The sequence below is a fragment of the Staurois parvus genome, unplaced genomic scaffold (genome assembly GCF_062004578.1).
Source record: "Staurois parvus isolate SC_StPar_1 unplaced genomic scaffold, SC_StPar_1.0 ptg001263l, whole genome shotgun sequence".
NCBI classification, from domain to species: Eukaryota; Metazoa; Chordata; class Amphibia; order Anura; family Ranidae; genus Staurois; species Staurois parvus.
This window is the reverse complement of record NW_028319059.1, coordinates 550,565-567,458: the sequence shown is the minus strand read 5'-3', so window position 1 is coordinate 567,458 and position 16,894 is coordinate 550,565. Positions and strand designations below refer to the sequence as shown.

Below are 16,894 nucleotides of genomic sequence, written 5' to 3'. Positions count from 1 at the left end.
CAGTAAAAACACAACAGTGGCTCTTACTCTTCCCAATATCTTCTAACTAAAAAAATAATACATTTTGGCAAAACAAACACATTTTTTTTACTCAAGGTTTTTATATTATTGTACATTTATCTGATAAAAGGGGCACCCATGACACTTCTGTAACAGAGAAAACAAGAAAAAGATGTTTGTCTTCAGATTTTCTCACTCTGAGTTTGGACGTGAAGTAGGAAATGGAGGGGAGAGGAGACACTCAAGTGACTCATTCAGTTATGTTCACAATAATGACCTTGAGCTTTTGAGCTTCGTAAATAATGGATTTTTTTAAACAGCTAAAGCATCCCATAGAATATGCAATTTTTTTTTCTTTCACCACAAGTGGAACGAAAGAAAATGACTCGATTCTCCCATCAACACAGTCAGTGTTGATGGAAGGAATACCTCCTGCAGCACTATTGTATTCTGAGAGGCTGGTTGTACTGAAGTCGATTGATGGATCAACTTCAGTACAACCAGACTGGCCATAGATGGATCGAATTTTGGTGGTCTGAGTGAGTGGTCCCTGGAGGAGGTGAGAATGAGGAAATGTCTTCCTTCATTATCTTTTAGACAGACTTTTATAGACTATGTCTGGGCAGAATAACTTGACCGTACTGAAGGAATGATTTTTCAACAACCAACATTTTATTTTCATTATGTTGTTGATGTTCATTGTTAGGAATTTAGTCACACTGACTTGAAAAGCTTCTAACAAGTCTGTTTTGATGGAGAATTCATTCCTATTTGGATACGTGTCTTCCCTGGTTGAGTGGGGATTAGATAGGGATTGCGCCAAACCAGAGCACTAGGTGAAATGTATTCTTAAAGCTGAGGCACAGAAAACAGGTTTTTAAGACTGAGCTCTTTATAAGCCCCACCCAGGGGCGGACTGACAACTCATGGGGCCCCCGGGCAATAGGGGATCATGGGGCCCCTGTGTCCTTGCCCAAACTCAAAAAAGCCTATGAAAAAGGTACCAGGGGCATCTCATGGGGCCCCCTATTGACCCTGGGCCCTCGGGCAGTGCCTGAGTTTCCAAATGGTCAGTCCGCCCCTGGCCCCACCCCAGCTTAGTTTCACTGAGAAGCTCCACCCTCTTCACCAGCACAACCCCAGCTACACTTGCACAAGTCAGCACTCTTTATAAGCTCCACCCCAGCTTAGTTTTACTGAAAATCTCCACCCTATTCACCAGCAGAGCCCCATCTACACTTGTACAATGATAATTATATATAATATCTGCAGGAGAAGGGGGATTGATAAATTCATTGGGAGTCAGTATAAACAAACTTCATTTCATCTTACCTCTTGAACTTGTAGATTAAAAAAACAGCTAAGCCCACGAACACGACCGAAAGGAGCATCAGCATTGCTGAACTGCTGTGACTGGCACTATTGTCCACTAGTGGTGCTGGGGGAAAAAAATAGGATAAAAATTATTCTCATTTTTTTTTGCGATTTTCACAACCATATCTTTTACCATTCACCATTAGCCAAATATTGTTGAAATAAAAATTTACAATTTTGTTCATTGACTTGCAAAATGTGTTTGAATGTTCTACTCTTTCTTTTTTCTTTATTTAGAAGGTCTGTCTTTTTGGAGTGTGTGTTTAAAGCAGTTTAGCTTAATACATTAGGTGTTCTTTGTATTGTTCTTTTTGTCTTTCCTTTTTCTATGTACATATTTGTTCATATTTGTTCATTTGTGTTTAACCCCTTGTTTCACTTATTTTTACTATATATATATATATATATATATATATATATATATATATATATATAAAGACAAAATTAAACTGAAATCTCCTGTTTTTTCCTGAAATTACTGGGAGTTGAAAACACAAACTTTTGTTTATCCCTAGCTGCCAATAACATGTAAGTTTCCCAGCTTTTTTTTTTTGCAGCAAAGGATGGGCCGCACCACTGCCATTTACTTTTCAACAAAGCTTAATAGTCCCATGAGCATCAACATCCCATCAAACACAGGCTCTTTTCTTCCTAAGGCTTAATCACCGTCTGTGTTTTATTTCAGTAAACAAAAAAAAAAGGTGAAATAATGAGGCTAAAGAGGAGACATTTTTTAGCACACAAACAGATCAAGGATAGGTGAATGGAGCTTCTGCAATAATCAGAGGTATTTTAAAACTGGTTGTTCGCTTCAAAAGTCAATCTTAATTCAACTTTCTTCATTTACTTAATACCCTAAAGCGTCAGAGCTTTTGCCAGTGTTTTAGGGGATAACAAGCTCTCAATAAAGTTTATCTGTAAACACCAATCACATTTAATTGCTTAAAGTGATATTAAAGAATAAGTTCACCTTTTGGCCAAAAATAATAAAAATGTGCATTTATTATTTTTGGCCAAAGGAGCCTGGAAAGCATTGAGATAGTGATCAGTAGATCACTGATGCCATGCAGGTCTCCTGCAGACCTGTCAGACTATCTGCTTGCTGTACGGGATGTATGGGATGTACAGTCAAGCAGATATACTGACAGGAAGCTTGAATGAACTACCGCAGGGCTTCACAGCGCCGTGGCAGTTCACTGAAAACTACAAGCTGACAGCCGGTAAGGCTGTTGGGACTTGTAGGCACTCATTCGTAGAACACTATAAATGAGTGACGCGGCCGTGTAGACGGAGCCCCGCACGGCCGCCCTGTTTTCAAATCTGATAGATAGTACAGGGAAACTTCTCCTCGCATTGCCTATCAAAGGGAGGGGGGCAGTGAGTGCAGCTGCGGCTATGGGAACATGTTACATGTTGCACCCTAAAAACAGGTGGAATATGTAACATGTTCCCAAAGGTGAACTTATCCTTTAAAGGTTTTTTTTTTTTTTTTTTTCAAATAACAAATGTCATACTTACCTGTTCTGTGTAATGGTTTTGCACAGAGCACCCCTAATCCTCTTTTTCTTTTTGTCCCTCACCGGTGCTCCTGTCTCTTCCCCCTTGACCAGTGTTCCCAGTAGCATACCACTTGCTATGAGGGGCACTGGTGTGTGATTGCTCCCGAACCCCACTCTATGCGTTTATAAGACACATAAATATGCAGCTCAACCCTGCACCCCGCTCTCTCCTCATTGACTTACTGGCTGTGATTGACAGCAGTGGAAGCCAATGCTGTCCCAGGCAATGAGGAGAGAGAGTCCGGGACAGCCAAGGCTCTCATGCTCATCGCTGGACCAAGAGGGGGCTTAGGTGAGTATTGTGGGGAGGCATCGCTCCTGGCTCATCCTTGACCAGTGCCCCCAATAGCAAGCCGCTTGCTATGGGAGCACTGGTGCATGCTCACACCCGAGCCTGGCTCTCTGCATCCATAAGACACGTCCCTGGCTCGTCCCTGCCCCTCACCCTCTCCTTATCCTTATTGGCTCCCAGTGGTCAATGGCTCCCTTTGCTCTCTCTGCAATGAGGAGAGAAGGGCCTGTGACAGCTGAGGCTCCAGTGCACATTTCTGGATCAAGAGGAGGCTCAGGTGAGTATTGGGGGTAGCAGCACACAGAATGCTTTTTACCTTTATGTATAGAATGCACGAAGGTGAAAAAACCCTTCAGCCTTTACAATTACTTTAATTTGTAACTGATCGGCATCTATGAGAAAATGTTAGTACTAATGCCCTTTTTTTACTGTATGTAAGAGGCAGTAAGGAGTCCTTTTCATCATCACTAACAAGTGTGTTTCTAGATCACCGGTACGAATGTGAACAAGGGAAAACATTGTTTAATTTCATTTTGGTTTCATTCATTAAGTAGATAATTTTGTTTTGTCATATCCGTTATTTTAGAATAATTTGTTTTCAAAATGTTTTCATTATTTCGGAGAGTATATATTCGTTGTTCCGAAGCGATTCGTTATTTCAGAAAATTGGCTATATTCGTTTAATGTTAATTTCTTATTTAGGGAGATTACTTATGCACTCTGAGTCATCCCTGCCAGTCCAACCCACAAAGAAAAATGGAATGAGCTGATTGGACGATATCGACAGGAGTTGGTGCTTCCAAAAGTAACAAATGGAACAAAATTAATTTCAGATTACTTCATTATGTTATGATTCGGAGATTCTGATGGATCCACCTCCATCCAACCCAAACACAATAAGTAGGAATCATCTTATTTCACTTTTATACATTACTGTATTGATAGCAATATGTTTCCATTCCATGTGTAGTGCATTTTTTATAATAATGAAAAACCTTAATGCAAAAAGATTCAGCTGATTTTTAGATTATTCAAGCTTCTCTAGAATAAAAACAAAAGCGTCAGAATCCATTCAGGACATTTGTTATGTTTTCACATTATTTTGGATGCTTCAAACATGAACAAATGGCCCCAAGTATTGCATCATATCATCCAAATGAAACAAATTAATTCATTGTTTTCAACAAAATGTATTTCGATTTGTTTAAATTCGTTACTGTTGTGATTCAGAGATTCAGACACATCCAAATCTCCAAATCCTGAAAATTTCATCTGTATTTGGATTCATAACGAAATGGTTCGCACATGTATAATCACCAGCAAGTGTGTTCCAGGATCACCAAATTTAGACAGGAATTATAAAAAAAATAAAATAAAATAATGAATAAAAACAATATTTGGGGTATGGTATCCTATTATCATGCATCACAACAGGGCAAAAAATGATATCCATAGACTTACCCAATCAGAGAGAAATCTCTCTGTAACTAATCCTTATAGTAAAAAACAAACAAACAAAAAAAACCTCTATTTTTTCATGATAAAATGAACAACTTTGCAGATAGGCTATGTTCTATACATATATATCTCTATATACACCTCAAGGTTTGATTTTACATTTTACCGGAATGTATGTTTAAATCTTTGCAGTGTATGTAGGCCACCTAAAGTAGTGGTTCTCAACCACAGAAACTCCAGCCAGTTGCAAGTTCCTTAACCTCCCACAGTGCCTCTCATGTCCTACAATGCTCCAAGCCCCCTGAGAGCCCTCAGGCTCCACAGTTCCCCCCCAACTTCCCACAGTGCCACTCATCCCTCCACAGTGCCCCTCAGCCTGCTACAAATCCTCCATCCCTCCTTAATGGCCCCAACCTCTTACAGTGTCCCACAAAGCCCCTTAACCTCCAACAGTGCCACTCATCCCTCCACAGTGCCCCTCAGCCTGCTACAAATCCTCCATCCCTCCCTAATGGCCCCAACCTCTTACAGTGTCCCACAAAGCCCCTTAACCTCCCACAGTGCCACTCATCCCTCCACAGTGCCCCTCAGCCTGCTACAAATCCTCCATCCCTCCCTAATGGCCCCAACCTCTTACAGTGTCCCACAAAGCCCCTTAACCTCCCACAGTGCCACTCATCCCTCCACAGTGCCCCTCAGCCTGCTACAAATCCTCCATCCCTCCTTAATGGCCCCAACCTCTTACAGTGTCCCACAAAGCCCCTTAACCTCCCACAGTGCCACTCATCCTCCCACAGTGCCCCTCAGCCTGCTACAAATCCTCCATCCCTCCTTAATGGCCCCAACCTCTTACAGTGTCCCACAAAGCCCCTTAACCTCCCACAGTGCCACTCATCCCCCCACAGTGCCCCTCAGCCTGCTACAAATCCTCCATCCCTCCTTAATGGCCCCAACCTCTTACAGTGTCCCACAAAGCCCCTTAACCTCCCACAGTGCCACTCATCCCTCCACAGTGCCCCTCAGTCTGCTACAAATCCTACATCCCTCCTTAATGGCCCCAACCTCTTACAGTGTCCCACAAAGCCCCTTAACCTCCCACAGTGCCACTCATCCCCCCACAGTGCCCCTCAGCCTGCTACAAATCCTCCATCCCTCCTTAATGGCCCCAACCTCTTACAGTGTCCCACAAAGCCCCTTAACCTCCCACAGTGCCACTCATCCTCCCACAGTGTCCCTCAGCCTGCTACAAATCCTCCATCCCTCCTTAATGGCCCCAACCTCTTACAGTGTCCCACAAAGCCCCTTAACCTCCCACAGTGCCACTCATCCCCCCACAGTGCCCCTCAGCCTGCTACAAATCCTCCATCCCTCCTTAATGGCCCCAACCTCTTACAGTGTCCCACAAAGCCCCTTAACCTCCCACAGTGCCACTCATCCCCCCACAGTGCCCCTCAGCCTGCTACAAATCCTCCAGCCCTCCATAGTGTCAGAATGCCCGCCGCAGCCCCGCTAAAATTTGCTGATTGCCGCCATTACTAGTATAAAAAAAAAAATCCCAGTATATATACCGCCATTTGACTCTATAACTTTCACGTCAACCACTTAATGAACACGTATTGGGATTTTTTTTTTTAGCAAAGACATGGAGCAGAATATATTTTGGCCTAAATTTATGACATAATTAGATTTTTTCAATTTTTTTACTGCATATGTTTTATAGCAAAAAGTGAAAAATATGTTTTTGTTTTTTTCAAAATTGTCAGTCTGTTTTTGTTTATAGCGCAAAAAAATAAAAAACTCACAGGTGATCAAATACCACCAAAAGAAAGCTCTATTTGTGGGAAAAAAGACATACATTTAATTGGGGTGCAGCATTGCATGACTGCGCAATTGTCAGGTAATTTAATGCAGCGCCGCAGCGAAAAAATGGCCTGGTCAGGAAGGGGGGTAAATCCTCTGGAGGGTAAGGGGTTTATTGAACAAGCTGAAGTTAGAAGCTGATTGGCTACCATGCACAGCCGCACCAGATTCTGAGTGCTCCAGTTTTAGTAAATCTCCCCAATATGTATTTCATAGATTTTACTGCTATCATGCTTCATTATTTGGAGTCAGTAAAGTGTGAGGAATACTGCAATATTAGTTATTATGAAAAATAAAAAATGCTCATATGGAACAGTTGGCCATTATTAGATCTGGGTCAATCCTGATCTGTCCAATCCAGTTCACTGAGTACAGGTAAGCATTTTTTGCCCCATGCATGAAAAGCAAAAAGCTTCCACAAGCTACATTTTGTTTAAAACTACACTGCTGAGATTAAAACACAAAACTTGTCTTAGTTAAATCATTTACTCTTTCTCAGGAAATAAAAAGAGAAGAAAAAAAAAGAGATTTATACTGAGAAGCTCACAGAACAATACTGAAATTTGATAAGTATGCAAAATTCAGCAGAAAAAAAAGCTTAAATATGTGCAGAAGGTAGGAAAAATGTCCTTTTTATGCAGAAAGGAATAATAAAATTAGCATGCCAGCGTGATAGAGAATCTACTTATTGTTTAACAAAAACTTCACTTCTAAGGCAAGTAAATATTTTATCAGCCAGAGCTGCCCTGAAGCTGAAAGACAATCCGCATGTCAGTTTATTCCTGTAAATCACAACTCTTGATTTATCGAGGTGACAGAATAGGAGGCAATATACAAAAATAGATATCTTTCTTTTCTTTTCAGGTTTCCTTCCTCTTCAAAATGCTCCCTATAATTGGAGTGGATACACTGTAAATACATTGATAAGGGCAAAATATTGTTAATAAATTGGGACACTATAGTGACGGAGGGTAGGCAGGACAGAACACACAAAGCAGATGGCAAACACACAAAGCTTTATTAAAGCAAATGACAGTCACTCAATTGGGGTCTGCAGGGAGCGTGGCAGTACCCGGTATGGGGAAGTGGCAAGGAGGGGGCTCAAAACAGCGTAATCCAGCCCCAGGGGCAAAGTTAGAGTTTCTACAAGTGTTTGTAATCTAAGCAGGGAAACGGGGATAGGGTACAGGAACAGTTCAGGGGAATGAAACAGGGGAGCACACACTCACAGCTCCGGCAGGGATGCCCGGGTTCACAGCAGACGACAGCCAGGGGGCGACCCTCCTCAGCCCACAACAGAGGGTCCTAGCAGCAGGGACCAGGCTTGACTGTCCAGCAAGCAGTATTCCAGCACTCCTGGGTGCAAAGCAGGGGCAGTATAACAGCAAGTACTTGACCTGAGTCCTGAGTATTTGTAGCAATTCTCCCCCAAATCCTGGGTAATTGCAGAGTGGCAGCTGGCATTATTTCTCCCCCAAATCCCTGGGTAATTGCAGAGAGGCAGCTGGCATTATTTCTCCCCCAAATCCCTGGGTAATTGCAGAGAGGCAGCTGGCATTATTTCTCCCCCAAATCCCTGGGTAATTGCAAAGTGGCCGCAAGAGTCTCGCCGCAGCAGAGACCTCTTGGCGGCTGGGCAGTGGAACAAACAAACGAGGAGCCCGGCATCGGCCTTCTTAAGCCAATGCAGGACGCTCCCTGGTCATCCTGGCAACCGTGGGCGGCGTGTCTCATCGCCCGGCAACAAGGCACACCCCCTTGACAGGGGCTGCGCTCTCGAGAGCGCGGCCTTTGTCTGTCAGTATCTGCAAGCGCGGGAACTTTCGTGCCCACGCTACAGATGCTGGGGCCGTGCGGAATCAGGCTGACTGCTGCAGCCCAGAACATCCCCGCGGGAGGTTCGCACCTCTCCGTGGAGAGGTGTGAACCTCACTTCGGGGAAACTATCTTCCTCCCTCCAGCCGAGCGGGATGGGGGAAAGATAAGTGACAGGGGTGACAGGAGTCACACCTCTTATCCTGTGCGGCTCGGCTTCAAAGAGTCGCGACAGGATGAGAGGTGGAGGGGGGTGATCAAGGAGCGAGCCAAGGGGGGGAGCGGGACATTTGCCACACCATGACAGCAAGGTTCCCTTATAACATGACTGAAATGACATAAGGTTCATTTCTTAAAAAAAATGTAAAAAAAACCTCTAAACCTGGCTTTCAACAGTCTCACTCAAGTGAGAGTGGATCTCCCTGCAGGATCCTGGGAAAGGCTGAGTATCCCAAACTTTGGGTTAAGAATAATATAATACATAAGGGGCATATGATCTCCATGTATAATACATAAGGGGGATGTGATCACCATGTATAATACATAAGGGGGGGGGTATGATCTCCATGTATAATACATAAGGGGGATATGATCTCCATGTATAATACATAAGGGGGGATATGATCTCCATGTATAATACATAAGGGGGATGTGATCACCATGTATAATACATAAGGGGGGGTATGATCTCCATGTATAATACATAAGGGGGGATATGATCTCCATGTATAATACATAAGGGGGGGATATGATCTCCATGTATAATACATAAGGGGGGATATGATCTCCATGTATAATACATAAGGGGGGATATGATCTCCATGTATAATACATAAGGGGGGATATGATCTCCATGTATAATACATAAGGGGGATATGATCACCATGTATAATACATAAGGGGGATATGATCTCCATGTATAATACATAAGGGGGGGGTATGATCTCCATGTATAATACATAAGGGGGATATGATCTCCATGTATAATACATAAGGGGGATATGATCTCCATGTGTAATACATAAGGGGGATATGATCTCCATGTATAATACATAAGGGGGGGATATGATCTCCATGTATAATACATAAGGGGGTATATGATCTCCATGTATAATACATAAGGGGGGATATGATCACCATGTATAATACATAAGGGGGGATATGATCTCCATGTATAATACATAAGGGGGGATATGATCTCCATATATAATACATAAGGGGGGATATGATCTCCATGTATAATACATAAGGGGGGGTATGATCTCCATGTATAATACATAAGGGGGATATGATCACCATGTATAATACATAAGGGGGGATATGATCTCCATGTATAATACATAAGGGGGATATGATCACCATGTATAATACATAAGGGGGATATGATCTCCATGTATAATACATAAGGGGGGGATATGATCTCCATGTATAATACATAAGGGGGATATGATCACCATGTATAATACATAAGGGGGGATATGATCTCCATGTATAATACATAAGGGGGATGTCATCTCCATGTATAATACATAAGGGGGGATATGATCACCATGTATAATACATAAGGGGGATATGATCTCCATGTATAATACATAAGGGGGGATATGATCTCCATGTATAATACATAAGGGGGATATGATCTCCATGTATAATACATAAGGGGGGATATGATCACCATGTATAATACATAAGGAGGGGATATGATCTCCATGTATAATACATAAGAGGGGGATATGATCTCCATGTATAATACATAAGGGGGGATATGATCTCCATGTATAATACATAAGGGGGGATATGATCTCCATGTATAATACATAAGGAGGGATATGATCTCCATGTATAATACATAAGGGGGGATATGATCTCCATGTATAATACATAAGGGGGAATATGATCTCCATGTATAAATACATCAGTGGTTCATATAGTGAACTCGGTGTAGAGCTATTCACACTGAGGTCATCACAGAGGACAAGGGGGCACTCTTTATATCTGGAGGAAAATAAATTTAATCTCCAAACACGGAAAGGTTTCTTCACAGTAAGAGCTGTGAAAATGTGGAATAGACTCCCTCAAGAGTTGGTTCTGGCCAGCTGGGGGGATTGCTTTAAAAAAGGCCTGGATTCTTCTTGGATACACAGAATATAACTGGATATTACATTTATAGGTAAAGTTGATCCAGGGAATATCTGATTGCCTCTCGGGGGATCAGGAAGGAATCTTTTCCCCTGCAGGAGCAAATTGAATCATGCATTGCTGGGTTTTTTTTGTCTTCCTCTGGATCACCTGTGGATATAGGATTATAATCTTTTTTTTTTTGGTTGAACTAGATGGACTTTGATCTTTTTTCAGCCAGACTAATTATGTAACATAATGAACATGATGAAATGAAATAATTTACTTAACAAATGAATCCAAAATAAAACATGTTTTTCGCCATACATTCCTCTCACTTCCTCTTTTGGCTATGGGCCAGGAGGTGAGGAGGAAATCTCTCCAATGAGACATATATGGCAAAAAAATACCCTGGCATGGGGTTTTAACCCTCTCTTACGTAATAAAAAAAAATGTGCCTTTAGTTCTAATAAAGAGTTAGGTTCAAGGGCTATTAAAGTTTAAAAGTTAGGAGGGAGGTTAAGTGTTAAGGGTACATGTTTTGGTCTAGCCAAAAAAGTTCCTTACAACAGCAAATAAAATAGCTAAACTGAACCTGGTGACAACATTGTGTCAAGGTACACAGTTATTCTTAGTATAAGTACTTACCTAGAGTAAGCTGCGTGACGTATACAAAGATCTGCACTCCTGGCTTCAGCTCAAACATTACAAGGTTCTGATTCAGGGCACTCAGAAGAGACTCTACAATCTAAAAATGAAGATGTGATAGGTAAAGATAGCAGAGAATATATGACCAAGGTTACCAAAGACATTTAGTTCAAGCTTTTAAGCCTATCTGAAATCAATGGATGCCTCTGACACCTGGAGGCCAAGTGGTTGGAACTCATACTCTCCAGCTGTTGTCCTGAGTTCAGATCCCATAGGGGACAATATCTCAGTGCAACTGTGGCGGTTTCACCCATGTGCTCCTTTTCCATTCCACAATCAAAAGACTTCCTGCAGGTTAATTAGCACCATGTTGTAGGGGACAATAGAGTGCGAGCTCCTTCCAGAAACAGGAACTAGTGTGAATTGTTCCATGGTAATATGTTGATACTATTAAGACACAGGAAATAGTTCTTGGCTGAGTTTCCTGCCCCTTTTTTTTTAGACTCAACTGCCATGTCACGGTGGATTAATTTAAAGCGATGTGACCAAAAGCTGAAAAGGAAGATTTTAGATGCAGAAGGGATGGAGAGAAAAAAAATTAAAGAGTGTATACTGTCTAAACTTTTTTTTTAATTTTGAGGAGATTTACCCCTCTATTGGTCCTGTTGACTATTGTCAACAAGATACAAAGTGTTGGGAAACCCAAAACTTTAGAGTTGTTACCAGAAAATAAATAGAGAGGAAATGTTCCAATGGGGATACTTGTGGTGACAGATGTCTAAGAAGGGAGCTTCCCTCACTTTACAAGTGGAAGGGAAATCTCTCTAATGGAACACAAGCAGTGTACACTTTAATGGGTAACAAGGACATTTTGAGGTAAATTTTATATGTTTGGCTACTTCTCTTTGTCATTTCCTCTCTCTTTAGAAAACATTGCGTAATTTGTCCCAGTGGGGAGCTGCATGCTGAAACAAGCAAACTCCACTCAACCAGTTGGGTGGTCTTCAACTGCCGCCAAACGCTTAGTAAAAGCAAGGACTGGATTAGGAGTGCAGTACTCAGACTGTATTTAATCCATTAATCAGAGAATATCTTTACATAACACAGTAAGCAGACAAAAAGAACAACAGTTTTAGGAATGCCTGCCCTTCCTCGAGCTCAAACTGAGTAACCTGAGTTAGGGCAGGGACACCCGGAACTGTTGTCCTTTTGTCTTTTGATTGTATTATGTAAAGATATCCTCTGAAAAATGGATTAAATAAAATTGTAGCACTGCATTCTGCTCCTGGTCCTGACAAAGGGCTGCCAAAGAACTCTGGGTTATCAGTGGAGACAATACCACAGATGCCTGCCTTGAGGCTTACTTTGTCTCAACTGAATTTCATAAAGTTGTCAGAAAATGGAAGAGTCACTCTAAATCTTTTAATTGAGTTTGTAAATCTTAAAGCAGAAGTTAAGCGTGTGACAAAAAAAAGTCGTCTCCCTGCAACTCTGCAAGGTAATGGCATAATGTGCTAGTATGCCCAGCTTACTAGCACACAGGGGCAGACTGACAACTCATGGGGCCCCCGGGCAATAGAGGATCATGGGGCCCCTGTGTCCTCACCCATGTTCAAACCACACCCAAAAAAGCCTATGAAAGGTACTAGGGGCATCTCATGGGGCCCCCTACTGACCCTGGGTCCTCGGGCAGTGCCCGAGCGCCCGAATGGTCAGTCCGCACCTGCTAGCACATTATGGAAGATTTACCTTAAAACGAAGCCCTCAAGCGGTGTGCTGTCACCACTGACAGGGCATCTTCACCTGGTCTTCCATCTAGATTTTGTGAGCTCCGGCATCACTCACAGGCATGCGCACAAGCTCTTGGCTCTGAGGAAGAGGCATGTCCTCGAAACGAGTCAGCCTATTGGATGTCTACACTCCCCATTGCGGACCGTTACTCAGCGCGGTGTTGACCCAGCTGTTCTTTTATGATGTGCCTTGACTTTATTCTCGTTTGTGAATACAACACCTATTTTATTTCTTATTAAACATTTTTTATGGTAATGCACTAGGCCTTATGCGCACAAGAGTCATGGTCACTGCACAATACACAGTACAGAACTGACAGTACACTCAGTATGCCTTCAATTCAGAGAGCTGTGTGCATTGCTCTGGTGACGTCGGCAACTGCCAACCTAGATAATGGTGCACATTTAGGAGATATTCCTTGTACCTACAGTTAAGCTTTAATATAAGCATACCTGTAGGTACAAGTGGCCATGCAGTGTTTACTACCACTTTTAAATGTACAAATGTTGATGATTTCTATAAACACCAGTATTTAACAACATGCGGTAAAATCATGGAAGAAAATATGTAAAAAGTAGGGAAGAATTACCCCTGTAGGATGGATGAAAGAAAGCATACAGTTTTGGTCTCTATGGTGAAATGAGGTCCTTAGTATGTTGACTCACCTGCTCCAAGTCCACTTTGCTACCTTTCCTCCGTTCGCTGACATTTTTTGGTGGTAATATAAAAAGTTCTGCTGATGTTGGAAGGCCAGGAAACATGGCTACTAGAATATGCTCCTCAGGGATATGGGTAACCTGAAACAAAAAAAAATGTACTATGACTTACATTATACTGTATACTATTGACACTGAAATCATTACAAATGAATGACAAGCCCAGGAGACTGTGTTTTTAGGATAAATGCATACTCGGTTTTAATGCTACGTGGTGATCAGTAGAGGGCAAACCAACAAGGTAGAAACCTATTTAATAAAATTAGATTTAGATTAAAGCAAGAGCCAACTCATTTAGGGATGGATTGGATAAAGAGGCCCAGGTTGTTAAGGTTAGGGGTTAGATAGGGGCAGGGGCGGGCTGACCATTTGGAAACTCGGGCACTGCCCGAGGGCCCGGGGTCAGTAGGGGGCCCCATGAGATGCCCCTGGTACCTTTTTCATAGGCTTTTTTGAGTTTGGGCAAGGACACAGGGGCCCCATGATCACCTATTGCCGGGGGCCCCATGAGTTGTCAGTCCGCCCCTGGATAGGGGCTAGATAAAGGTTACAGATATGTGTTATGGACTAGGTTTTATAGTCAGGTTATAAGGTTAGGTTTAGAGGTTAGATAGCGAGTTAGGTAAAGGTTAGGAATTAGTGTTAAGAGATAGCTTTCAGGTCATGGATTAGCCATAAATGAAGCCAAATGAACTACTCCATAAAATAACATTCAGCTGTCTGCACAGTGTTGTGATAAAGGATGTGTGCTACCACTCACATATGGTGGTCATATCCATACACTACGATATCTACAGTGTTCCTCCAAATAACTGCACTGCTGTCTGCATTTCCTGGATCAAAGTGGAAAGGACTGTATAGTGTCATGTACTAAGTACATTATATGCTGCATAATGAGAATGGAACAATCAGTCACTCAATATCATGACACATATGAATTATTCATGAATTGATGGTAGTGAATGGAGGATATTAGCTAAAACTGGTGCACACGGAATCTGGTGCATCTGTGCATGGTAACCAATCAGCTTCTAACTTCAGCTTGTTCAGTTAAGCTTTGACAATAAAACCTGGAAGCGGATTGGTTTCTATGCAGAGCTGCGCCAGATTTTGCATGCTCCAGTTTTAATAAATCTCCCCCATTGGGCTTACAAGTGTGCAGCAAACTGGTTTGAGCATATTACATTCCTTCTTCTTTATTGATAGAGCAGTATAAGGACTTACTTCCCTGTACAGTCAAAGGATGAAGGGCTGCACCTGCCCCTGCCCCATCCAAGCCCCCCCCTTCCTGCCCCTGCCCCATCAAAAGCCCCCCCCCCCCCCCGAACACACACTTTTTTTTTTCCTGTTTGGCTTCTGTTCATCATTCTTTTCTTTTTTGGCTTTTTCAAAGATTCTTATTTATTCTACATGGAAGCTGTAGCTCCAGTCTGTATAAATTGGGCACATTGATAAATCACAGCCTCCGTTCATGGCAAAGAATGTCATTATATGTTGCATTAGATGATCATGCATGACATTTTTTATTTGTGTACCCACTCTGTTTGTGTCGATAACCCCAAATTGTTCCTGACAATCTTAAATAAATACAAATTGATTGCATAAAAAAATAAAGTGAGCTATTTGCAGGAGCAAGGGGATGGGTGAAGATTCAGAAACCTCCTGCCTACAACCTGTGATGGGTAGCCATGGTAAGATTTGAAGAACGTTGTCCGAACGGCTTTAGAAAAGGATAAGGGCTGTACATTCAAAATAGTATTTATTTACAGTTACAAGCTCTATGCATTGCATCTTTTTCTTAGTGGAGTATAAAACCATATATAATGACTCCAAAATATATGTATATACAGTCATGGCCAAAAATATTAGCACCCCTGCATTTCTGTCAGATAATGCACAACCCCGCCCAAAGAATTGTTGCAATTAAAAACATTTAGGCATTCTCATGTTTATTTCTTTTGTTTGTATTGGTAAGACATAAAAAAGTGGAAAAACAAAAAGTCAAATCTAACACATTCCACACAAAATTACAAAAATGGACTGGACACAGTTATTGGCACTTTCTCAAAATTGTAAGAAATAATTGCTTTCCAAGTTTGTGAAGTTTCTGTAATTTTTAATTAGACTCACTTTTATCAATTAACAGATCTTAATGTTCCTGTGTCCACTGTGCACAACATTGTCAAGAAGTTTACAGCCGTGGCACTGTAGCTAATCTCCTTGGATGTAGATGAAAGAGAAAGACTGCAATGAAGGATTGTTCAAATGGTGCATAAAGAAGCTCTTTCAACTTCCAGACAAATTCAAGTTGAGCTTCAGACACAGGGTAACCCTGTGTCAGCTCACACAATACATCGCCATCTAAATGAAAAGGGATGCTATGGTAGGAGACCCAGGAGGACCCCACTGCTGACACAGAGATATGGTAGGAGACCCAGGAGGACCCCACTGCTGACACAGAAACATAAAAAAGCCATATTGGATTTTGCCAAAACTTACCTGAGGAAGTCAAAATCCTTTTGGGAGAATGTGCTGTGGACAGACGAAACAAAATGACAGCTCTTTGGTAAAGCCCATCATTCTACTGTTTTCAGGAAAAAGCAATGATGCCTTTAAAGAAAAGAATACAGTCCCTATAGTCAATCATGGTGGAGGGTCACTGATGTTTTGGGATTGTTTTGCTTCAGGCACTGGATGTCTTGACCATGTTTATGGCATTATGAAATCTGAAGACTACCAAAGAATTCTAGGTTACAATGTAGGGCCCGGTGTCAGAAAGTTGGGTCTCCGTCAGATATCATGGGTCTTACAGCGGGACAATGGTCCAAACCACATGTCAAAAAGAACCCAGAAAGGGTTTCAGACAAAGCGTTGGAGAATACTGAACTGGCCAGCATTGAGTCCAGATCTCAAACCCATAGAGCACCTGTGGAGAGATCTCAAAACAGCAGTTGGGAAAAGAAACTCTTTCAATATGAGAGACCTGGAGCAGTTGGCAAAAGAAAAGTGGTCCAAAACTCCAATAGAGAGGTGTAAGAAGCTCGTCGATGGTTACAGGAAGCCACTGATTTAAGTTATTTCTTCCAAGGGGTGTGCTACCAAATATTAAATTAAGGGAACCAATGATTTTGTCCAGTACATTTTTGGGGTTTTGTGTGCAATTTGGCTTTTTGTTTCTCTACTTTTTTGTGTCATACCAATACAAACAAAAGAAATAAACATGAAAATGTATAAACATTTGTAATTGCAACAATTTTCTGGCT

The 16,894-nt window shown here is 41.9% G+C and overlaps 1 protein-coding gene across 1 annotated transcript in view; it reads right to left on the bottom strand.

Annotated features, from left to right (window-relative positions):
- SORCS3 (sortilin related VPS10 domain containing receptor 3) overlaps positions 1 to 16,894 on the bottom strand; it is a 539,459-nt gene that overhangs the window by 12,024 nt on the left and 510,541 nt on the right. Inside the window, exons 21-23 of the mRNA XM_089660701.1 lie at positions 13,581 to 13,712; positions 11,125 to 11,224; positions 1,333 to 1,438 (exon numbers count right to left, since the gene is read on the bottom strand). Coding sequence (XP_089516827.1) covers positions 1,333 to 1,438; positions 11,125 to 11,224; positions 13,581 to 13,712 — 338 coding nt within the window. The remainder of the gene's footprint in view (positions 1 to 1,332; positions 1,439 to 11,124; positions 11,225 to 13,580; positions 13,713 to 16,894) is intronic.